General features: G+C 31.7%; 3 protein-coding genes across 3 annotated transcripts in view; all 3 read right to left on the bottom strand.

The window, feature by feature from the left end:
- Positions 1-26,933, bottom strand: part of LOC143916694 (uncharacterized) — a 577,487-nt gene that overhangs the window by 475,849 nt on the left and 74,705 nt on the right. The gene's annotated exons all lie outside the window — the stretch shown is intronic.
- LOC143916707 (uncharacterized) overlaps positions 1-26,933 on the bottom strand; it is a 116,422-nt gene that overhangs the window by 14,790 nt on the left and 74,699 nt on the right. The window lies entirely within an intron of this gene.
- On the bottom strand, positions 4,403-6,279 carry LOC143917008 (kelch-like protein 36). The gene is made up of 7 exons (XM_077438367.1): positions 6,130-6,279; positions 5,768-5,844; positions 5,515-5,676; positions 5,274-5,425; positions 4,979-5,192; positions 4,677-4,857; positions 4,403-4,587 (listed from the first exon to the last, which is right to left on the bottom strand). Exons 1-7 carry the CDS (start codon positions 6,275-6,277, stop codon positions 4,484-4,486), a joined length of 1,038 nt encoding a protein of 345 aa, XP_077294493.1. The 5' UTR covers positions 6,278-6,279; the 3' UTR covers positions 4,403-4,483.

The raw sequence follows: 26,933 nt of genomic DNA, 5'->3' as shown, positions 1-26,933 counted from the left end.
CACCAGTCACGTAAATATACCCATCAATTTCAGCAATTCCTACATTATTTTTCTCTTGTCCCATTGGTGACAGATTAGATGATGTTTTTTTCGACAAATCGTAAGCTACGACCTGAAATTGGCAAAACATATTCATGTTGAATTACAAAAATTAAATAAACGAGCATATATTGTACATTAATTAATACCTCGTTCGAAGATACAAATGTGCCGATTTCCCCACCGAATATTATCAACTTTCCGTCGAACACAATCGGCGAATAGTCTTTGTTCGACTCTAGTCTAATTTTTGCGAAAATTGACCACATATCTATCTCCGGATCCAGTGGATAACGTGAATTCCAGGCGCCCCCCCGCAAAATATTTTACGGCGCCCCCCCCCCATATACACATATTATTTTCTTTTCAGCAAAATAATTTTTAAAAATCTGTTCTTCTGGACTTCGCATTGGCAAACACTTCGATTATTTCGTTAAAATTCATTTTATTTGTTCTCTCATGTTCAATACTAATCAGCGCTAATCCTTTGAGTCGATGTTGTGACATAGTTGACCTTGAGTAATTTTTAATAAGTTTCAACTTAGAGAACGAGCGCTCAGCAGTGGCTACAGTTACCGGAAGCGTGAGGAAGAAGATGATTGCGGTGGCGATATCAGGAAATGACGAATTTATAGTGTAAAAATCACAAATGAAGAGCTTCGCCAAATTATGAACAGTGTCGATCTTCTCTATTTCTACATACCTCCTTTACGTTTCACATGGCTTTCGTGTCAGTGGTCATTTTCATCTCTTATCCGATCGTTTTCATACTTTGCCATATTGCTCATTTTGGTCATCAATACACGTTAACGTATCATCTGCCATTACGTTGGAGATAAAATATCGTATACAACGCGTTTTGAACACGCGGAAAGTAAATCTCCCTGACGTTTAATAAGCGTTCGTCCCGTATCTTCCAACCTGTTCGCCTTGATATGGCGATATAAGATTTGAATTGTTTAAATGCCTATAATTCACTCTATATTTTATGAAATTTGCTCTATTGGTTCTCGTTATCTCTCATATATAAATATTTATAGTTTTAACTCTCATATGTATATATAAATTTCAAATTTGGCGTGTAGCTTCTTGTAGGGTAATACACGATATATATTGATTTATGGCCAAATGTGTCAAATCTGACATTTCACGGCTTAAAGTATATCTCTTCACGGAGTTTTATCTGCGACATAAGTATTCAATAAGAAGTTATGTTGTATCTAATTGTTAATATGATTTATTGTTATAATGTAATGTTAACAGGCAAACCGGTTTTTTTTTATTTTAATGACGTATAAAATAGTATTACTTTTTATAAAATTGTAACAAATACATTAGTGAAAATTTTGTGTTTTCATTTTATTTTTACACACATACAATCATATATATAACGACGGTAATCTGTGTGTGTGTGGGTGTGTGTGTGTGTCCTAACTCTCGCCGAACATAATGAACGAATCGATAAAAATCGATTAATTCATTTTTCGACGAGACGACTTTGTCGCGACTCGAACCGATCACCCCAAATAGCCTGAATATGGGTCTAATGAGGTAATGGTCTCGGACATCGTGCCAAATCCAATTTTTCATTTCGCCTTTTTTTTTTAAACATTAATTGAAATATTCCTTCTCGCCATATAAAAATACGTAATTTTAATAATTTCATTTAGCGAGGTTTTGAACCATTTTTTTTTCTTTTCATATAAAACAATTAAATATATATTTTTAATTGAAATTAATTTATATTTTAGCGATATTTGAAAAATAAAATTAATTCCAAAACGCGGGATCGAGCTGGGGTCCCCGCGTTCAGAACATTCACGCTAACCACTACACTGCCGTCTCGATAGAAAAAATGCTCTAAATTACGTACATAATATTTGATTACCCTTTACAAGTATGGGGAACCAATCATTCGCGTATCTTCGGCTTTCGTCGACAATCGACAATTGACTTCGGCTTTCGTCGACAATCGACATTCGACTTCGGCTTTCGTCGACAATCGACAATCGACTTCGGCTTTCGTCGACAATCGAAAAATTTTTTTTTTTAATTTTTTTCATTTTTCTCATATTTTTCATTATTTTCATATTTTTCATTATTTTCAGTTTTTACAGTTTTTTTCAGTTTTTTTCATTTTTTTTCATTTTTTTCAAATTTTTCATCTTTTTCATTGTTTCCATTTTTTTCAGTTTTTTCATTTTTTTCATATTTTTCATTTTTTTCATATTTTTCATTATTTTCATATTTTTCATTTTTTTCATAATTTTCATTTTTTTCTGCCTTTGTCTTTCCGAAACCAGTCAATTCCATATCTTTAACTTTATTTTAATTCGAGTTTCAATTTCTTTTCGAAACCACCCGTTGAAATCAACGGGCCCTACACTAGTACATGTATAAATTGAAAAATATTTCCACGTGCCAAAAACTCAATATTCTTTGAAATTTTTATACATAGTTATAGAGCCAAAAAATATGTATTCTTTAAATTTTATAAATTGAATATTGCGGTGATCGGAATTTTGGAAATTCAATACTTGGATATAAAAAAAATGTTTTATAAAGGCAGTTTAAGTAAAATAACAATATTTTTTTTATAAAAATATGTATATTTTATAAATTCAAATTATAAAACAATGTTCACACTCATTAAAATCAGCTTGTCGACGCCAACAAAAAATTAGGTGCAGATGGATCGTTAGGCTCTAGCTTTTTCATTTTATTTGTTTTTGCATTATATTTATAATTATTTTCACCTGCTGAAAAAGTCATTATTTTATTATTTGTACATTTTTTTTATGATATCTACGTAAATATGTCATAAATTTTGCATTCTTACCACCATGAATATATATCATATCGTCTAAAACTGTTGCACTTCTCCACGTGGAATCTTTTATGGGATTTTTGAATTTCTCCCAATTTTGAGTATTTAGGTCAAATCGTTCTCCAGTATTGTCATCACTTTTGTCACTATAAATACCTCCCATGGCGAAAATACTTCCATCCACAAAGACAATCTAAAACGCAAAAAAAGCAAATATATTACTCAAAACGAAAGGAAACACATTTGTTTTGAAAATCAATTTACTAAAAAGTACTAAAAATTAAATTTCGAAGTTGTTTTACGCATCTGTTTTAGCTTAAAAATCCAAAAACAAACCTTTGCAAATGTCGGAAACATTCGTTGAACCGGCATATCACGAACATTTAAAATCCATAATAAAAGTAGGTATGTGGCCTACATATTTAAAGGGTTTCCAATTCCTTCGAAGGAAAATCAATTATATTTCGGGAATACCTATGCATTTTGCCATAAATCATTTGAGTTTACGACTACTGTTTTGTTATCGTCAAGTATGTACAAGGATTTGCGATAATAACGTTTTCTATACCTGAAGTTGGGTAGGTCATTGAAACTACATACTTTCAATAATATTTTATTGGTCTTCGTCCATTACTAAATCTCAAAGAAACCGCTCATGAAAGAAAGTACTGTAACTTTTTTTTTGTTCAAAGAAATATACGCCTATTACCTAAGAGAGTTTATACACTTTTATTTTGATATTTCATAGAAATTTTAAATTAATATTTGTTAATTTTGAGGAAAAAAACATAAATTAAAGAAAACCTGAAAAGCCGGTTTTTAGTTTTTTGATAAATGGTCAAAAAGCCGGCTTTTCGGCTTCAGTTTAAACCGCTTGGAAGTCCTAGCTTGGGTATAATTCCCTATGTCGACCAAATCACAACCAACAATACTTACAAAGTCTCTTTCAAAATTATTTATTAGATTAATATTAATGGTATTACATTTATATATTATATTTATATTAATAGTATTATATTTATATTATTAATAAAAAGTCGAGTGCGGACAATATACGCTTGCCGTTCTTGTGGGTGTGTGTCTTCGTGGATGTGTGTATGTACATCAGTGGCGGAGCGCAGTCGGCGGCAAAATATCCCATTCCTGTCGCAATTCATCGGTCGTTTGCATCATACTCTTCAGTTAGAAGTTAGCTTTACTTTATTTTTATATGTTGTGATTTTATATTAATTAAATATAAATTATATATATTATCTTGCCTTTTTTCCTGTCAAAACCCCCCCTTGACAAAATCCTGGCTACGCCACTGATGTACATATTTAAGCTCCCGTGCATTCGTAGGCGCAACTAACGCTGACGTCACCCATATTCGTGAAATTATTATTGTTAATTTTACATATATAATATGCATATGTTTTTATTTTGGATTTCGGATTTCGGATAACATTGCGTCAGTTCGAAAATTGAATATTGCCGTGATCGGAATTTTGGAAATTCAATACTTGGATAAAAAACTTGTTTTATAAAGGTGGTTTAAGTAAAAACACAATATTTTCTTTATATTAATATGTATATTTCATAAATTCAAATTATAAAACAATGTTCACACTCATAAAATCAGCTTGTCGACGCCAACAAAAAATTAGGAGCAGCATGATCGTTAGACTTTAGCTTTTTCATTTCATTTGTTTTTGCATTATATTTATAATTATTGTCACCCGCTAAAAAGACATTATTTTATTAATTGTAATTTTTTTTATTATGATGTCTACGTACGTACATACATATGTCATAGATTTTGCGTACTTACCACCATGAATATATATCATATCGTCTAAAACTGTTGCACTTCTCCACGTGGAATCTTTTATAGGATTTTTGAAATACTCCCACTTTTGAGTATTTAGGTCCAATCGTTCTCCATCAGTGTCATCACTTTTTAAACTATAAATACCTCCCAAGGCGAAAATACTTCCATCCACAAAGACAATCTAAAACGCAAAAAAAGCAAATATGTTACTCAAAACGAAAGGAAACACATTTGTTTTGAAAATCAATCCGTAAGAAAGTCTTCATATACGTATGTAAGTTTATATGTTTTAATATACTAACAGAAAACTGGTATCTTGGATGGTTCATTGGTGTACCTAAAGTCCACTTATTCAGATTAGGATCGTAAATCTCCAATGACTTTAGATAATCAGGGCTATTATGTCCAATTCCGCCAGCCACATACATTTTTCCTTCATGTACATTAATAGCGTGAAAATATCGCTTTGTGTGCATTGGTGCCATAACACTCCAGCTGTCTGTTTTTGGGTGGTACCTAATCGGAAATGATTATATTGTGTAGTTATTATTTTAATGTTCATATTGATTTTTATATTAAAACAGAATATAGCCTCACCTCTCAACTGTATCGAGAAATTTATCTTCTTCTCCAATACCTCCAGTAATGTATATATAATCACCAATTTCAGCTACACTCATAAGTCGCTTCTTTTCCCCCATCGGTTTAAGTTGTTTTATTTCCTTTGTAGCTAAATCAAAAGACGAAACCTGGAATTCATACAAAAGAAGAAAATTAAAAACGGAATCTTATAAGCGATACTTCATCAATGTTGAACAATTATGTAAAAATTTAAGACCTCATCGGTTCCTGTATCTTCAAGTGATTTTTTTCCTCCGAAAAAATACAATTTTCCTTGTGATACTATCGTCGAATAATCGTCAAAAACAGGCAAATCAAGATCTGCTAACGTAGTCCACGAGTCTTGTGATGGGTGATAAAATTGAATTTTACACGTATCCTGAAACAAAAAGTTTACTTTAACGTTAGATTGTGTAACATTGGTATGAACTATAGATACTGTATTGCAACAAAATTTAACGAGATCTCACATGAGATTCCATTATATTAGGGCCTACTGCTACTATTGTAACTGGCAGGTCAGTTATTTTTTCTTCAGCTGGCGGAACTGAAAAATTCTCACAATTTATAAAGAAATACAATTGAACATACAACAATCAAAAATGTGCAGAAAAAAAGAAAATTGGACTATCAATGTAATTTAATTACTAAAAGTTTCTTATTAATCTTGATTACTACGATTACGTATTACCGAGATTAACAAGAGACGTCTTCACCAGAAATGATTGTAAATTTTATAAGAATCGAAATTTGGTTCATTAGATGAAATTATGAAACACAGTATGTATTACGAAAAAACATACAAAAAACTTTATTTGATATAATATCTTACCGCTTGCCGCATGATTGCAGGTTACAATAGCCAACAATATAAAGACCGACAAAGTTTTAAAATTGTTCATCTTGTGTTTGATTTGTATTACAACACGCAATGAACTATTACTGTGCCATATTATATTTTTCAAGTTCCTTTTATACATTTCAATTTATCTCACATATGTAGGTGTGTGTAGTGGGTCATCTGAGCTTGAAGATCAGAGGTTAATGACAAAAAATTAGAAATGTGGGGTGGGGTCAACAAAAGTATTAAACTGATAATCCAAAAATATTATTTTGATTTCATATGTCAATTAATATCTATGCAACAAAAACAGTATTAAATTAAAATCAAATTTAAATACATATATTTTTAATATCATATTGACATACATAACTAATAGATTGAATATCGAAGATCAATAGAAAAATTCATTTAACTATTCATCCTGTGTGTAATTTGTATTTCATAAGGAAATTAAATTTTACTATTATATTTTTCAAATTCATTTTTTTTTATTTTCGATAATCTCACAAATGTTTGTGTAATAGGTCGTGTTACCATCAAGGCCAGAGGTTAACGACAAAATATAAGAAATATTGTGTGGATGCCAACAAAATTAATAAATTGATAACCAAACTAAGGTATATCGTTTTAATTTCATACTTGATCAAATATCTATGCAAAAAAACCAGTACTAAAATTAAATCATAAATTCAGTACATAAACTTAAATCTATCAGATATGTATTATCCTGATGACATATCTGATAGATCGAATATTGATGATCGAATAGATCAGCGACTCCCAACGTTTTTTAACTCGCGTACCACTTGGTAGAACGTTACGCTAAATTGTACCTCTATATTGTAATTATTGTATTTCATGAAATTTGTTATTGCAAGTGTAATAGTATATGTAGTGTATTTGCATGGTAAATAATGTGAAGAAAGGGTAGACGCAATGGATCTGTTTTGTTAAGAAATGATGTGGAAAAAAAGTTATTTGCAGAGTCACAATTATAATATTCACAAAGTTTAATATGTTTTTATGCTATTTCGTCATACTTCTATTACTGGTAAATAAATGGTTTTAGTAAAAACACAAAATTATATAGTATGTACATTATTATTGTGTGTATTTATGTTTCAGACAATGAAGTTTCATTTGTATACTGTTTAGTGTAATATATAATATATCTTTTATTTTTGTAATAGTTTATCTATATATGTACATATGTATATGGTAACAATAGACAAAGTATTGTGATCGTGTTCAACTCAAGATTTTGACTGGTTCTAACTCAAAATCGATCACTATCGAACTGAAACTTACTATCGGTTTTTAAAATGCTAATTGACACAATGTAAATTTTTTTCAAATTTTTAAGTTTACCGAAAATAATACCTCCCCTTATAGGTGTCCTCTGTTTTTTAAGTTTTTAAATTCAATTATCTCCCGAACCGCTCAAAAAGTCAGACCGATTTTTTTTACTTGTATTATATAATATTATAAATTATAAATTTTATAGAATAATATTTTTTAAATATTTAAAGCAGCATAGCTTGGTCATTAAGATTCTGCTTAGCGTCTAGAGGCGCCGGGTTCAATCCCATGAGCTGACCTCGATTGAAAATAATTTTTCTGAGTATATCTGTAGTGCTGCTGGTCAGACCTAGATATTTGTGCTCCAGGTCAATCGTTTCCTATTATAGTTAGCCAATTTTCTCTGATTTTATTATTGAAACGGTTCCCGATTAAAAATGAGCTAAAAATCCTTCCTACTATTTGAGTATGATTAATGTAAAATAAAATTTATATATGTATAATTCATAGATGTCTCGTTCATTTGCGAGTTTTCAGTGTCTCGTAATTCAGCGACTTGTATAATAAATAAGTGCTGCATTGTTTTTAATTGGCCAGGAAGGCGCATTGGGGTTTACCTGTTAAGGCCTTTCTGGTATAAAATGTAATAAAAATAAAATAACAGCGACACAAGTTAACATGTCAAGGTGCAAGTTGAAATCAATGAAACGAACCAATCGATTTTCGCGGCCGACCAGTAAACCACACACTTCACTCTTAACCTCAGATTAAGATTTTTTTGATTAAGATTGTATAATATTTGAATATCGGTTCAAATTTCAATTAAAACGTGCGGTTTGCCGACACTCGCTGCTCAAACAACTACAGGGTGCGTTGCGTACGCTTCGCACGTTGTTTGACGTGTTTATTTGCGAATTGACACTCGAATATAAATCACAGAGTATTCCGGGAAGATTTCGCCATTGTTTGAGTTCGCACAATACGTACGTGCGAATAAATATTGAACCGTGCGAACGCGCCGAAGCATCAAAACGCGGCCGCCTCGTCAATACAATTGTTTCGCAACATTCAATAATGGTTTAATATTTCATATCGCGTTCGCGGAGTTGAAAATGGCAACCGGGGAAGCCAAATCGAATCAAATGCGACACATTTAATAATAAACACATGCATGTACATATATGGTTATTGTATATTTGTATATCGTATCATCAGAACGCAATGGTGGTATATTTTTTGACTTTTAAATGCTTTTTATTATTACGAAATTATGTTCACAATACGTCTTATATATATTTTAATAGCTACTGATCTATTGATCATTTTCTATTTTACAATTTTAATTTAATTTGGTTAGTTATCATAGTATTATGTTAATCTAATGTTAATGTACAGCATAATAGGAAAAAGAGCTTAAAAACCTATTTACAATTCTTATAAATGCACATAATACATCTAATACATAATATTAATTAAAAACTCTCTAAAGTCGATGACCTAAAGCAGATTGTGTTTAGGTAATCTGTGTGTTATACGTGAAGGGTATAGACATTTTGTTGTAATCACCGAGACTCTTCACAAGTGTGTTAGTATGGTTATTAATGATTCTGTCATATAATCTACTGGTTAGTTTGATAGGAATGTATGGTGGTATATACACAATTCGGTTAAATTGAGTTCTTGTTTTCATTTCCTATCAGGGCACGTTGGTAAATTTTCAAAATAACTTCATACTTTCTTTTGGGTATGCTTGGGTATAATTTTCCTGAACTTCGGAGAAATTTTTCATTAATTTTATTTGTTCTCCAGCTTCTACGTCATGCCCGTCCTTTATTGAAAAGTTGGTACTCTATGTCCCTATTAATTATGTATGTGCATCAAATTCTGATGTATACATATGTTCATCAGAATTTGATGTACATATTTTACCGCTTGCCTGCACAGATCCTTATCAGATGGCTCCTATTTCAAGAGCTACCCAACTCTTAATGAAATCGTTGCTGCCGTACCTTATTGTGATTTTTCCACCTCAGTGAGCGTAGGTTATCACAGATTATTTTAAATTATTTGTCTGGTAGCCTGCGTTCAGACCCAGCCCGAGGGTATATTGCACCCCTAGGCAGACTGGTTTCAGCGCTCCCCTTTCCGTTAACCTTTGAAGGACGGAGCGTCGAGATCAACTCGCTTGTTAGAAGTAAGCTAGAGTATAATGCAATTGTGTAAAATCCGCATGAAGCAAACTGCTCTCTTATTATCGAAAAAGTGCAAAAAGCATTTCTTCGTTTTCTTTATAAGAAAGAGTATGGGTACTAACCATATCTCTATCCTACTCCTTTCCTTTTGGGCATGCTTGGGTATAATTCCCTTGAACTTCGGAGAAACTTCTCGTTAATTCGTTTCGTTCTCCAGCTATTGCGTGGTAATACGTCATGCCCGTTGTTGCTGGAACAGTTGGGACTTTATGTCCCTAATAATTATGTGCGTGGTAGACATCATCATTTGATGGTTGTACCTGCTGCTCACACAGTTCTTTTTCGAATGGCTCCTATTCCAAGAGCCATTCGACTTCTCAATGAAATCGTTGCTGCTGTCCCTGAATGTGATATTTTCCACCTTGGGGAGCGTAGATTATCGGATATTATTTTAGCATATTTATCTGGTAACCTGCGCTCATCATTACTTTCTTAATTTGAATGTGATGTATGAGTGGAATCTTAATCTACTCTCTTCCATTTGGGCCTCGCTGTGATTTTGTTTTATTTTATTTTACTTTTTCTTTCTCCTTTGTACATTTTTATATACTATTTTAATTTTGTTCAGTGTAAACAAAGAATGAGATTTATGGATTTTATTTTTGATTTTTACACTTTTGTTATTTTTCTCTCTGAATGATGTATTATTTTCCTTTTGTTACTTTTTTTTATTGTTTTATTTTACCATGTTTTCTGCTTTTGCTTTTTTCCTTTATTTACAGTTTACTTGTTTTTATATCATGTTTTTATATCTTTTTCAAATGTGGGCCATTGTGGCGCATTAGGTTCTTCCTGTTATGCCACAATGGTCCAAAACTATTAAATAAATAAATAAATCAAACGAGTGTCCCGAACCGGGGTCGAGTATGACCTAAGTCAAAAGCTGTATTTAATCAAAAAAACTCAAGTAAAAAAAAATAAATGTATATAAAAAACTTTAGTAAAATAGCTCATGTAACAAAATAAATGTATATAAAAAATAATTTCCTAAAATATAAAAAATAAATGTATATAAAAAACTTTAGTAAAAAACTATATTAAAAAAAAGTCAAGTAAAATAAATGTTTGTAAACAAATAATGTACTAAAATATAATAAATAATTAAATAAATATATAATAAATTAAATACAATTAATTTATTAAAATAAAAAGGCAATTTAAACAATATTTCAACAGCAGATGTACAAATGTGTGGGATTAAAATTTCAATCAAAATGATTTCAATGATTGGGGTTTCAATCAAAAAGATTTCAATGATTGGGGTTTCAATCAAAAAGATTTCAATGATTGGGGTTTCAATCAAAATTATGATCCCGGCTTAAACTAATGTAATTAAATATATTACTAAGAGGTATGGGCCGCTTTTAGATCATCACATACATACCAAGGCGGCCCATACCTCTTAGTAATATATTTAATTACTTAATGACTATTTTTGTATTAAGAAATAACGGCAACCATCGATATGCAATCGCATATAGGTAAGGCCAACAGGCGACTGCATGACTCAATAGCCACGCGCCAAAAGCGACGAAAACAATAGCTTACGAAATATAGCTGACTCTTTCTCTCGTATTGATTCATCGATCAAATAGAATATGTAAGCTAACAGTCAAAAACATGACTTTTCGTTACCGCCTTTAAATCATACTTTGGAACGCAGAAATATATAAATGTATTTTTTTACGATGCACCCCTTTTATAAATCATACAAAACCTATTAAAATAAATTTCTTATAATTCATTCTAGGAAAACAAGAAATATAGGATGTATAGCTTTGAAAACCACATAGTTATTACGAAAAATGTCCAAATTGGGGCACTTGCATACCTCACTTCGGTTAGGAGGGTTAAATTTTTAATCAATAAATTGTTATTATTATAGAACATGCTACACTATGATGATCAATCCATGATTTGAACAAGTTGAGTTACTATACAATGTTATTTCTATTATCAGATCACACTGACGACTATTCGAAATTGTGTCATATTTTTTGATAATTGAGGTTTATTCTTAAATTTAAAATCGATTTCTTCCCAAAACACAAATAAAAAAATCAAATTCAAAGAAATTTATAATTGAAAGAACTGGAGTTCACGATAAATTGTCATTTTTATGTTGAGCATCTATGATTTAAATCATTAAACCTGAAATCTTAAAGAACTTTTTGAGTAATTACCATTGCGTTATAAGGGCGCGATCTGTCAAATATACACATACATATGTATATATACATATGTTTGTTAATAAATGAAGGGCAAAACGACGGGTTTCTAATTAATATTTTGGGTTGACGCTTGGCGGCTGTCTATTATTGATTGGAATTTGGCTAAATGTTGATGCGTTTAAAATATTTCCATTATTAATAGGCTGAATGTTCAATGACTTACTATCTCCTTTCCCGGTTTGATGATTTATTTATTCATCTGTGATTCTGATTACAAAAATTTGTTAATAAATAATTCCAATTCCAAAAACGGTGAATTTCCACATAATTTATATTTGTTATAAGATACAAGAAGATCTAGATAGATTCTCTATATATTATTTAAATAATGATCTTTTTTATAATCTAGAAAAATGCTCTATTTTAAATTTCACTAGAAATAAGTCAATTATTACCAATCACTATCAATTAAATCATTCAATCCTTAGCACGTCATCTTCTATTAAGGATCTTGGTGTAATACTCAATAATAAACTAGATTTCTCTGAACATATTTCTTTTATTACCAACAAAGCATTTTAATCTCTTGGATTCCTACTCCGCTCAACAAAACCCTTTAATGATCCTTATGTACTTAAATTACTTTATTTTTCCTTTGTAAGGTCTCATCTTGAATTTGCCTCAATTATCTGGTCACCTTTTTATTTATCCCATATTAATTGTATTGAGAAAGTTCAACTTAAATTTATTAAATCCTTACGCTACCTTTTTCCTACCTATACCCATTCTACTGTTTCCGACATTTTAAAAATCCTTTATTTTAACAACCTTTAGTCAGGCGACGACATACTGATGCTATATTTTTCTTTAAGCTCATAAATGGTTTCCTTGATTGTTCTGATTTACTGAATAAGGTTAATTTCAGAATCCCAGTTTGGTACTCTAGACGCGTTGCACTCTTTTCACTTGATCCATTCAATACTAATTCCCAAAAATATTCTTATCTGCAGCGCGTTTATCGTATGTTTAACGGAGAGCTGAATGAGGTTGATCTATTTGGTATTTCCCTACATCAATTTAGGTCTAACATCAAGAGAATCTTGACCAATTGATTCATTTCTTCTCCTATTCTATTATATTTTATAACCTTTTTCCAATATGTCCAATATTTTTATACTTTAGTTTAGTTATGTAATGTGCTATTTAATCATATTATAGCATTCATTATTTTCCTTTTCATTTGTTTATTTTGTATTTACCTTTTTCATTTGTTTTATATTTGTAAATTTCAATTTCTTCTTATATTCTATTTTATAACCTTTTTCCAATATTTTAATACTATAGTTTAATTATGCAATGTTCTACATACATATTTTGTCATGTTATAGCCTTTATTCTTTTCTTTTTCATTTGTTTTCCTTATATTTATCTTTTTCATTTTTTTATATAATTTTTATAAAAATCTGTTATTGGACTCGGATGTTACATATATTATATATTTACTATTTGTTTTATTATACTTATCTATGTACATCCTGTTGTCTGTTGATTTTTCAATAAATAAAATAAAAAAATAATTTAGTATGTAGTTTTCGGATATTAACATAGAATCACATGTTAATAATCATAGAATCACATGTTAGATCGAGAGAAATTCGATTATGAAACGAATCCCAAGGAAACTGTTTAAAATAAATTTTTAGTTTGGTCATTTATAATAATTAACCTCTGGTCATTTTATAATAATTTGTCGTTTGCGGAATCAAATTTAAGTTTAGATATTATTCTATTAAAAAAATGGGATCAACCTCTTTTCATATATTTTAAATCATTTTTATATATTAAACATCTACGTCTTATACGTATACATCTTTTCAATTGACCTCGCCATTTTCAATCTTTCTATATCATACTTTCTATTAAAATATTTTTTTTATTTTATTTTTTAACGTTAAGTATGATGGTTTATTGACGTAATGGCTATTGTTAAGTTCGTAGAAAAACTTTTGTTGTTGCTTTATTTTTGGTTGTTATTTGTTATTGATATTTGGAATTGTCCTAATGGGAAGCCTTAGTCTAGTAATTACAGCATGAATGAAAAAAACATGGTCCTTCAGAGGCCGAACTACGCAATTGCTTTATATTTTTAAAGAAAAGGATTTTTAAGCATATGGATTGTGATTTTAAGTACCAAATTAATGGTCATCTTATATTAGTGTTGAATATTTTCTATGAACCACGAGGAGCAAAGTTCTTTTGATTCATGTTTTTTTTTAATTAAAATATCGATAAGATATGTACATACATAGAAATAGTTTAAAAGATTAAAATAAAATAATGATATATTACAAAAAAAATATATTAATTCAAGTTTAGAAATTCTAGTCAAAACCTTATTATTTAATTATAATTATCTTTGGGTTTGAATACAAAATATATGATCTTCATAACAATTTTGCTTTTATTTAACCATGGCAAGATAATGATTAAATACCGAGCACGTTATAATTGTGTTTCCACAGATGCATAATCTTATTTCCATAAACATCCACAAAGCAGAGCCAATTGGGCATGTCTTGCTCGTACGCTCCTCGGTACGCAAATACTAATTATTTACATTACAACGAATTTGATATAAGAACAACTATGTACGTAAAATAATAATATTTTTGTAGTGTGGGAGGGTGGGGGGGGTTACAGTTAAGTGAAATGGGCTTCCAAAGCCGCTGCTCAAGATTAACATAATTACAACGAATAAGTAATAAGCAATAAGAATTAGGTGGAGATAAAAATACTAGTATATGAAACTTTATATATCATACCTTTGACATGTAAAAACACCCCAATCCGTTAAGCGGCTTATGAGATAATTGAATCCAAAACTTATATAACGAGAAGACCTGTGTATAAAGGTAGCTACCACTTCCCGTAAGGTTAAAAAAGTCACAACGCAATGATACATAATACAGTGATTAATATTAAGCTTAAGTTTGCAATGATTTTATCCATTAATTGTTGAAGCACGTGGAATACATATTAGGTGGGCTGAAAAGTTCGTAGGCTGACACATATATGTCGCTATTAGTATTAAATCCATATGATGTTTAGTTAGTCCTAACCTTCAAAAGACACGTGTATAAATTTGACAGCTGTCGTACTATTAGTTTGTGAGTAATAGCGTTTTGAGTGAAGCAACTTTTATTAGTTTGAAAATATGGATAAAAAGGAATTTCGTGTGTTAATAAAGCATTGCTTTTTGGCGAAAAAAAATACTATTGAAGCCAAGACTTGGCTTGATAAAAATTATTCGGACTTTGCACCAGGAAAATCAACCGTTGAGAAGTGGTTTGCTAAGTTTAAACGAGGCGAAATGAGAACCGAGGACGATGCACGCAGTGGACGCCCCAAAGAGGCTGTTACCGACGAAAACATCAAAAAGTCCACAAAATAATTTTGGATAACCGTAAAGTGAAGTTGATTGAGATAGCTGAGACCCTAAAGATATCAAAGGAACGTGTTGGACATATCGTGAATAAATATTTGGGTATGCGAAAGCTCTGTTCAAAGTGGGTGCCGCGCAAGCTCACAATCGACCAAAAACAACAACGAATTGATTCTGAGCAGTGTTTGGAGCTGTTCAATCGTAATAAACCTGAATTTTTGCATCGATATGTGACAATGGATGAAACATGGCTCCATCATTTCACACCGGAGTCCAACTCGACAGTCAGCCGAGTGGACTGCACGTGATGAATCTTAAAAAGGGAAAAACTATAAACAGCGACTATTACGTAGCGTTATTGGAGCGTTTGAAGGACGAAATGGCGGAAAAACGGCCCCATTTGAAGAAGAAGAAAGTGCTGTTTCATCAAAACAATGCAACGTGTCAAAATTGCATGAATTGGGCTTTGAATTGCTTCTGCATCCACCGTATTCTCCAGATCTGGCCCCCAGCGACTTTTTCCTGTTCTCAAATGCTCGCTAGACAGAAATTTTGCGCCAATGATGAGGTAATCGCCGAAACGAAAGTCTATTTTGAGGCTAAAGACAAATCGTACTATAAAAATGGTATCGAAAAATTGTATGACCGCTATAATCGTTGTATCGCCCTCGAAGGCAACTACATATGTATATTGAATAATAAAATCAAATTCTAACAAAAAAAAATTTTTTCTATGCTAGCCTATGAACTTTTCAGCCCAACTGTTATATGGTCAATTTTGGTATCACTTTTGATCCTCAACTCACCTTTCACAACCACATCAAGACAGTCGCTGACGTTTCCTTTCGTCGACTCAAATTTATCTTCAGGTATGCTAGGTTATTCTCCAACCTTTTGTCTTCTCGCTTGCTTTTCAACTTGCTTGTGAGAAGTAAGCTAGAATATAATGTGATTGTGTGGAATCAGCATGAAGCAAATTACTCTCTAATGATTGAGAAAGTGCAAAAAGCATTTCTTCGTTTCCTATATAGGAAATAGTATGGGTATTACACATATCTCTGCTCCACTCCTTTCCTTTTGGGCATGCTTGGGTATAATTCCCTTGAACTTATACTTACACATATACATATTATTTAAAAACCTTAGAAACAGATCAGATGTCGATTCAAAGTCTCTAGGTTGAATTTCGCATTAATATAAAAAATCAGCTCTTATTACTATTCCTGGACAATTAATTACACTTAATACTGGACAATTAATTACACTTTATACTAGACAATTAATTACAAACAATACAGCATTTTATTAGTACATAAATCACTGTATTTCCAAAAGCTGAAGAACACGAAATAACAATTAATTTATTAATTAAATACAGAATTAATCCATTGAGACATCTACGGATATAGATTTTGTACATAATTTTTACAAATTATACACACCATAAATACAGAAGATTTGTGACAACAGGAAAGATGATTTTTTGCCAATTTTGAGGAATCGTTTCAACAATGATCAGATAAGATCGGCAAACTCTTATAAGAAACGATCGATTTGGAGTCACAAATACCCCCAAATCTAACCAGCAGTATGGCGGGTTAAACCCTCTGATCACTTGGTGCTAAACATACACGCTACCATTAATCCATACTGCTGGCATTATATGCAGCTAAGAATCAAATTCATTTGCTTTGAATATTTATATATTTTAAAAATCTCTTTAATGGGTACGTAGCATTATATAGGTACATATGTATACCTATACTGAAGAGGGTTTGCGAAACTCCAACCAAACACATTAGAAACAAAGTAGGTTCATTGACGTTTTATCGAGGTTTGGGTCTCCACCCCATTCACCCACTATCGGAAGGACATTATTCCGTATTCAAAACGTTCGGTTATGAAAGTTTCACCATTTCCTGTCGTCGCATCCGCCATAGCTTTCCTGGACGCGGTCGAGAGCTTTCGGATGTCAAACTCGCTGAATACAAATGCATCGCGAGCGAAAGCTTTCATCCGGTCTCCCTATTATACACACGTATGTATAATAAACATTATATGTAGTAAAACTAGTTTTGGGCCCGTTAATTTTAACGGGTTGTTTCAGAAAGGATTTGATACACGAATTAAAATAAAGTTTTATGTTATACGTAGGTATATAAATAAACAGGTTGTGTTCGATGAGCTTCCTCTTTTTTTTCAAATATCGTTAAAATACAATTAATAATAAATTAATTATATTTTAAATAATTTAATATAATAAAAAGTAAAAAAAAACTTGTTAAATAAAATTATATGTACTTACTCTTATATGACCACATTCGTGAAAATGGTTTTAGTCAAGAGGTTAACGTAAATACTTGGATATGTTATAAACGAAGTCAATTATAAACGCACTTCGGTCATTGACCTGGCAAACTTGAATAATAATATAGGTCGAAAAACCTGGTAACATTATATGTGTCATTCTCTGAGAGAGGCCGTGTGTTATTCTTGTAAGAGTGTTGGCGTCTAGAGCAAGACATCACGGGTTCGAAACCAGAGCTGGTATATTTCGAAATTCATTTTATTATTTTCGAATATCGTTAAAATATAAATAAATTTCATTTAAAAATATATATTTAATTGCTTAATATGAATACAAAAAAAAATTGGTTCAAAACCTCGCTAAATAAAATTGTTATAATTACGTATTTTTATATGGCGAGAACGAAAAATTTTCAATTAATGTCTTAAAAAATATAGAGTGAAAAAATTAAAAAGTTAAAGGAGTTTAAACAATTGAAATCTGACATGGCGAAAAGTGAGAATAGTCTAAACAAACGCTGGACAAACGTCAGTTTATTACTAATTCGAAGGTGAATTTTCAAACGCGTCTGATACGATATTTTTCACCATCGTAATGGTGGGGGATATATTTACTTATATTGATGGCCAAAATGAGCAATATGGCAAAGTATGAAAACGATCGGAGAAGAGGCAAATTTTTTTCAGAATTTTAATCGTATGTGAAGCTAAAAGGAGGTTTGTAATAAAGAAAATTTTATAAAATATAGAGTGAAAAAAGAAAAAGTTATAGGCGTTTAAATAATTAAAATTTGACAGCGAGATGGCAGGTAAAAAGTAATGAAACTACCGATGTGAATGATGAATGTGACAGATAAACGTCACCGTGTAATACGATTTTTTCAAACGTGTCTAATAGGATATTTTTTCACCATCGTAATGGCGGATGGTACCTTAACTTATATTGATGACCAAAATGAGCAATATGGCAAAGTATGAAAACGATCGGATAAGAGATAAGAGATATAAAAAGACATCTTAATGTGAAACGTAGAGGTGGTTTGTAAAAAAAGGACGATAGCGTAATCATTTAGCTCATCAAACTAAGATATACCAAAAAGAGGATATTTGTGTTCGAGTTCACGGGTTCGACACCGCCGCAAGTCTCGACGAAATGAATTCATACAAAGTTTAGGCTTTTTATCGATTAATTATGTTCGGCTAGGGTTAGGACACACACACACATACACACAGATTATCGAGTTTAAATATATAATAGCATGGTCTCGTACATACATATACAACCGAGCTTTCGGCCGAAACGCCGACAATCAACATGGCCGCGGAGCGCACGTACCGAGCGTACGAGGAAAACTCGGGGAAACTAGGAAAACGACATAAAAGAAAATTAATAAAACATGAAAACTGCCGTTTGGCCGGGCATAATGTGCTACTAATCTTGATATATTGCGCAAACTTCCACTCGCCGGGGGTCAACCCGGTGTGGGGTCAACCGACGCGGAAAGTTGACTCTCATAATTCATAGCTCGCCGTTGCCACCGTGCGAAATTAATGTGAAATCAAAATTTTACCAACGAGGCAGTTTACATTGAAAAGTTTAGCTTTGTATGCGTTGCGTGAATAGTCTAAAGTTGATTTGTTCAACTATCACCAAAGCAATGGCTCTGTACAAGACAAAGCGTTAGAATTTCTTTAATGTTTCATTTTTATCATAATTTCATGACAGGTTCATCGAAATCTATCAAGCAAACATGGTATACGTGCATGTATCATATATAAATAATTGAAATCATAATTGGACAATTTCTAAGGAGGCATTTTGAAAATTAAGTCAGATAAATGTGATGGGAAACGATCGACTTCACAACTATCCAGTAGGATTTTAGGAATACTAATTAACGTATATTGATGACCAAAATAAGCAATATGGCAAAGTATGAAAGCGATCGAATAAGAGATAAGAGATATAAAAATGTCGTCTTAATGTGAAGCGTAAAGGAGGTTTGTAAAAAATTATACATCGTTTTTTTTTTCTTCAATCGATATCTTATATGGGGCTTGAACCTCTCAGGTAGAAGCAGCATTTTATATTTAAAATATATAATAACTGATAGCACTGTGCATACATAGTACATATGTACGGGTCTACGTGACGAGATAGAATGTTAAACGACAGAAAACGCAAATATCGGAAGGCAAAGATCGAAAATCGAAAGATCTTAAGTCGAAAGATCAAAAAAAAAAATGGTGCAAGGTAAACGGTACATACTCACATACATACTCACTTAATTTACGCGAGCAGGATACAACAGGAACAAGGGAAACATGCTTTTCCTCCCGTATTCTGCGCGCGCACATTAATACGGGAGGAAAAGTCTGTTCCTGTTGTATCCTGCTCGTGCAAATTAGGTGAGTATGTTCCTCTTGTTCCTTATGTTCCTGTTGTATCCTGGTCGCGCAAATTAAGTGAGTATGTACCGTTTACCATGCACAATTTTTTTTGATATTTCGATTTTCGATCTTTGCCTTCCGATATTTGCGTTTTCTGTCGTTTAACATTCTGTCTCGTCACGGAGACCGAGTACATACATATATAGCTAATGATATATGAGTGTTTAAAAAAATGCGCAATTTTTGCAGTCTTTTCAATATTTTACTCAAAATCTAGTATTGCTGTGCCAAAAGGGAGTAATTGAATTAATAGTCAAGGTTTTTATTTTGAATTGTAATTTTTTCTTTAAAATACTTATAATTAATTATCTAGTGAATTTTTAAAGTGAAAAACATCAATATAATATGTACATATGTATGTCTATCTATCGGATCAGTTTTATGGTTCAATAATTAGTACGTTTATAAAAAATAGTACGTTTAGATAAAATCGTACGTTTAGACATTGAAATGTACATATATCTATGGAGTCAGTTTTATGGTTCACTAATTAGTACGTTTAGATAAATAAAATATTGACATTGAAAAATAATTTTTTAAACATAAATTATATAACTATCAAAATGGATTCGTAATTACAAAAAAAATGTGTAAAAGTATATTTTTGACTTTTGAAATTCGCCAAATAATTACTTATGCATATTTTAATGCAATAAAAAATCAAAACCAATACAAAAAACATCTGACTACTAAGTAGTACTAGATTTTGAATTAAAGACTCCTAAAGCCAAAAATCTGTACAAATTGCGATTTTTTTTGTATCTTATAGACGAGAGAAAACCGAAAAATTAAATCATTGTCATATTCGAATTCAGGTTAAACTTCGATTGATTAGATTGATTAGCCTCCACGCCAATAAGTAACAATCATTATTATTTGATGCTTACTATAATTGGGTTATTACGATCATCTTGGCATCGTTAAATGATCGTAATGTGTGTGTTTACGCAAGGTTGGAGTGAATCTTTTAAGTTGTGTAAAAATCCACTTATCTAAAACTTCCACGTTGAATTATACCGATTATTTAGTAGCTGTTTTACTTTTTTTATCATAAAAATTTTGACAAAAGAACGTCATTTAAGGGGGGTGAGGGCATTTGCTCCGCCAGATTTGGCCAGACCATAATCTTAATCAAATCTATTTTTAGTTACCGAATGTTTGGACCAGCAGAAATTGCAACAAGTTTTGACATATCTATCGGAAATAATTAAAAAAAGTTTGTAATTAAAACAACCATAAACTTACCGACTGGAAAAAGATGCAATAACGTTTCAGATTTGATAACCATAACAATCTTAACGAATTTCCACAAAAATGAATAAGGTCAAAAATGAATAAGAATACTTATCTTGTATATGAAAAGTAATTAAAGTATTTTGCTTGAAAAGGAGATGTATGTCTTGATGATTGGTTTTTTTGAGTGTATTTCTTGGTGTGAATGACCCCGTTAAAAGTGAGATGCATGGATGTATGTAATTGGGTTTCAAATGTTCTAACTAGGTCATCCAATGTTTGAATACGTAGATAGTTAACATTTACACATGTATGTAAATAATAATTACGTAAGTCGAATTGGCCGTAATTAACCAGCAATTAGGCGATTTCAAAGTAGCTGGCGTCGCAAAAAAAACAGAACCGACCGCTAGTGTAACCCTCACACCCTCTGAGGGTGGCCTTTCAATGGAAAAATAAGCAAACCCCTGTGGGGAGATCGAGCTGGGTTAGCAGTTACCCGCTGGTGTCATTTTTCCGAAGGAAAGTGCATTTCCGAGGGGCGTCACTGCAGTTTACTACTAAAATTAAGTGGTTTTCTGTTGAAATTCAATTACTTTTCTAAGTATTATCCGACATATCAAGCTATATATTGATTACACGTAAGCAACATTAAAGTAAAATGTGAGAATTAGATACGGTATGGGAAGTTTTATATATGTATATACTTGAACCTTTCCCGGTTCCAAATAATACAAAACAAATCCCTATAAATAATTTATAACACACCCATGTATCAAAAAACTGCATGCCAGAAATAATATTCCATTATTCACACACATTACTAGCAAACTAACCAGTAAATTCTATAACAGAATCACTAATAACCATACTAACACACTTGTGAAGTGTCTCTGATTATAACAAGATGTCTATAGCCTTCAGGTATAATACATAAATTACCTTAACACAATTTGCTTTAGATCGACGACTTAAGGGAGCCTTTAGTTAATTATGTATAAAATGTATAAAGGGTTTTGAGCTGTTTTTCCATTATGCTGTACATATGTAAATATGATAATACTATAATTACTAAAAAAAAAATGTAAAATAGATATTCATATGTAGATCAGAGCTATTAAAAGAGATATAAGATGTCTTGTGAACATAATTTACTAATAATAAAAATCCTTGAACTTGTAAAAAAAAAGACATCCTAGATATAAAAAATTTCGATGGAATGGCAAAAATATTTATGGTGGAATATTAAATAAAAATAATGCTTATAAATTTAAAGAAATATTATACAATAGTTCCTTTTAAACTTAAGCTATGTATTTGAACGCCATAGATAGGCTGAAAAAAATATTATGAAAATAATGGTATAATGGTCAACTCTTTAGTTATATAATTTTTTTTTATATTTTCAACTCTTTAGTTATATATTTTTAATATTTTTCCTATACACTTTATGATACATTACTCTGCAATTTAAGAATATTTTTTTCTATTACCCCACTTTATATTTTTTGTATGTGATGTAATTTCAATAATTATTTTGAATGTATGTAAATATAATAATTTATGCGGTAGCACGTGCAAAGAAACATAGCCCTACCCCTCCCCTACTTGAGTATTAACTAACAAATTTATTTAACGTTTACTTGTTTCTTAACAAATATGTTTTACCTTTGTAGTGTGTGGCGTAAAATACACGGTGGATAGTAAAGAGATTTAATGTAAAAAAAAATAATGATGAATATGTTAATCATCAACTGTATTTTCCATGGAATGGATTTAATAATAAATAAATAAGTATTTTGTTTAAATATACATACAACTGTAAGACGTGTCTAATGCATTTAATTTCCAAAGAAACATATGCATCATATGTACATATGTACATGCATATAATTAAATGTATAAGAGATACATATTTGATGTTGATAATTTTGTATGAAATAAATAAGTTTGAAATAAGCTTATTTTTAAACAGAAATTTTAATGAAGACAATAAAGTTCATTGCATATGAACCCTGAATTTTCCAACTATAACTTTTATGTATGTACATATATAATTTACGTAAATAAGACCAATCTAATGTTCAATAGTTCGATAATAAACTATATCTAACTAGCAGACCATTAGATAATAAAATAGTAGAAGTATTAGATAATTATTTATATTTAGGTCAAATAATTGACATGTCCGGTAGTAAAAAAAAATAAATAAAGAGACGAATGAAATTAGGATGGAGTGCATTTAGATGAACTTAAAAATGCCACTCTGCGTGAATAAAAGGATTTTCGATCAATGCGTTTCGCCAGTGATGACGTATGGATGCAAAACTTGGAAATTGAACGCCAAGATGCTACATAAAGTCCAGTGCACTCAAAGAAGTATGGAACGCTATATGCTTGGCATAACGAGAAAAGATAGGAAACAGAATACGTTTGTGAGAAGTATGACAAGAGTAGTGGATATGGTTGATAGAGTGAAGAGATTGAAATGGCAATGGGCGGTCCACGTGGCTAGAAGAATGGACGTAAGTTGGACAAAATAAGTACTAGATCGCTACCCGAGAGAATTCAAAAGGTTAAAAGGAAGACCACAGGGAAGATGTGTGGAGTGAGATGGATGAGAGTTGCGCAAAACAGAGACGAGTGGAAGCGTATTGGAGAGGCTTTCATCCAGCAGTGGATGGTGAGCGGCTGTAGATGATGATGATATGTATATACAAATTGCACATTGCCCTATGATTATAACGTATGTATTCAATCCTATCAATAAACTCGGAATTGAATTTCACAGAAACTATCGCAGGATGGGTAATGTAGCGCCTTGATGTAGTAAAACAGCCATAGATTCGTACCAGAGCGTATGCAAATAGTACCCGATGCACAAAGTTACATGCAATTTTCGTTCGAATCGAGCGAATTAGAGTTGCATTCAGAGAGAGAGAGATGCGCTCGGTTGCATTGCGACAGGGCAATTTCGAATCTTATTATTATCAATCATCCCTTAATTAAATCCGGTGCAAAACATCCTCGAGAATTCTCCGTTTTCAGGTTGTACTCTTACGACGTCCCTCGGGGGGTGGGCTTTCATCCTCACACTTTGCTCCCCCCCCCCCCCCTATTTTCCCGATGGACCACAGTCGCCGGTTAGGACTTTGCTCCCCATTAGAGTGAGACGGGGGTCGAGGAGTTGAAACGGTGGAGAAAACGGAGACGATTGCTCTTTTATTTTAGAGTCAAAGGAGAAGCAGGGGGTGGGACATACCCCCCCTGATTTACCCCTTTCGTTCCCCCGTCGATATCCTAGCCAGTCGTTTTATTGATTTAATTACTGAACGTCGTTTCGACACATCTGCTTCAAAGGCTTCCGCTTTTGAAGGCATAATTTCTCTATTTTTGAGAAAATCGTCCGAATCATTAAGTCGAGGTGGCATTTTGCAATTTGATTTTGATCTATCAAAAATCTAATGATTTTGTTAATTTTTTTAATAAATATTCATATATTAATTGCTATTTATTGTCTTATTTAATTCCTACATACATACATACATATTGCATGTGAATGAAATTTTTTTTGTATCTGAACATTTGAGTTCTCTGTATGAATGAAATGTTCGGTGATTACACTGTTCGAAAAATAAAGACTTTTTTTTGGTTCATAGACGAGATATGACTTTTCTTATCGATCTATGCCCAGTGAACACGAATCTGGTAATAAAAAATGTTGATTGGCTCAAGATTCGGAGATATATGTGTTTTTTTTTTAAATCACGCGATTTTTCTATTTCTTGTTTTCTATACCGTTTACCATGCACCCTTTTTTTTGATCTTTCGACTTAAGATCATTCGATTTTCGATCTTTGTCTTCCAATATTTGCTTTTTCGACGTTTTCACTTTCGGTCCCGTGAGGTAGACCCTGTTTCGATTTACATGTGTATGTGCGTAATAATTATGTATTTAGATGTCTCGTTAATTATGAGTATTCAATGTCTTGTAATAAATTAGCCATAGTGACGACCTGAAGCTAATCTGTAATCTAACTATGGCGAAATTGTAAAAAGTAATAGAAAAAAATAATAATATGTACTTGTGTGTTTTAATTTCATATTAAAGGAATAATATTTTCGTTTGGAGAATTGAGTAGTGGAATATTATTTCGACTGTTTGTCTTGGTTTCTTAATCAACGAATTTTTCTTTTGATTCTTTAAAAATAGGAAAAGAAGGCAACTGGAGGACGTTTATCAAAAAGGTTCAGTATCAGAAAATAGACGGCGCAAGAGAAATCGAGAATGGAAAAGCGTAATTGAAATTGCTTATTGATTCTTAGCCGGGGAAAAATAAGACGGCAAAACGTCGGCGGTCGGTTTTCGGACGAAAACTGAGAGAGGAAATTAAAAAAAAGAAGAAGACATAAGGGTGAAAAGGGGGAAGAAGCATTGTTTTATTTACTTTATTTTTTTCGTTCATCGTCGAAGGCAGCTATGGTGGATGGAATTCGTAACCATTCGTTAACCGTGAGGACGAGCGGTTTCCATCGGAATGGAAGAGGGAAGGAAAAACCCACTTTGCGGTATGTACGGGTGAAAAAGGCGATCCCGAACTATTCCCAGGGAACGCGAAAATCGGTTCGCGAACCTCTCTATAAAAATACTGAGGGTTTTTCCCTCTGCGAAGAGGCGATATTGTACGCTCCAAGTCGGAAAAGACGGTCAAGACTTTCACGAGAACGATTCTCATTTTTAGATACATAGACACGTACACGGGGCATTCAAAAAATACCTCTAATATGTACATAAAAAGACGTTATTTTAAAGCTAAAACAATCACTTCAATCATCAACAAGACAAGTTAGAAATATTTCCTTGATTTTCATCCACTAATAAATGCTTTTTATTATTACTAAATTTTGTTCACAATACATCTTATGTCTATTTTAATAGCTACTGATCTACTGATCATTTTCTATTTTACAATTTTAAATTAATTTTGTTAGTAATCATAGTATTATATTATTATAATGTTTACAATTACTAATAAAATTTCTCACTTCAACGACTTCGATACTCGTTCACCTTTTAGCTTATGCTGATTCTAACTTTGAGATATGCTTAAAATCTGAGCTATCATTTGCACTGTTATTGGGTTATAACTTTTTACTATAATTTTCACAACATTGATATTTCCTTCACAAAAGTTTATGATCTCTACTGCTTGTCTGTCTTCTTTGATGTTCTCTCGACCCTCATTAAAACTAATTATCCATTCATAAATAGTGTTGTTTTTATTCAATGCATTGTTTTTATTAACATCTGTGATAATAAAATAGTTTTCCTAACTTTATTAATGTTCACAGTTAGTAAAAGCATGGGTAGTTTCAAAATGAAATACCACTGCACTTAAGTAGTCTCACAATTTTTTCTATCGCATTTAATATACTCGTAGCATTCTATATGTATATATTATGTGCATACATACATATATGAATAAATCATTTGTTGGAATATTTTTGAACGTGTAAAAAAGTGTCATGTATCAGTTATACAAACTGTTATGTTAGAATACAAGTGACGTCTCTTTCAAAGTACGAGCTAGAGTGTCATTGCGAATTAATTTATTAATTGAAGTTGGGAGTCGTTAA

Source organism: Arctopsyche grandis, chromosome 9 (assembly GCF_051622035.1).
Source record: "Arctopsyche grandis isolate Sample6627 chromosome 9, ASM5162203v2, whole genome shotgun sequence".
NCBI lineage: Eukaryota > Metazoa > Arthropoda > Insecta > Trichoptera > Hydropsychidae > Arctopsyche > Arctopsyche grandis.
The sequence above is the reverse complement of the archived record's forward strand: the minus strand, read 5'-3'. Positions and strand labels throughout refer to the sequence as shown.

Bases quoted from the DNA above. Each gene is read 5' to 3' on its own strand.
- LOC143917008 (XM_077438367.1), bottom strand. From the start codon at position 6,277: ATGTATAAAAGGAACTTGAAAAATATAATATGGCACAGTAATAGTTCA. The intron at 5,193-5,273 runs GTGAGGCTATAT...ATTTCCGATTAG, and splicing joins TTTCTCGATACAGTTGAGAG to GTACCACCCAAAAACAGACA. The intron at 4,588-4,676 runs GTAAGTACGCAA...ATGTCTTTTTAG, and splicing joins TATGATATATATTCATGGTG to CGGGTGACAATAATTATAAA.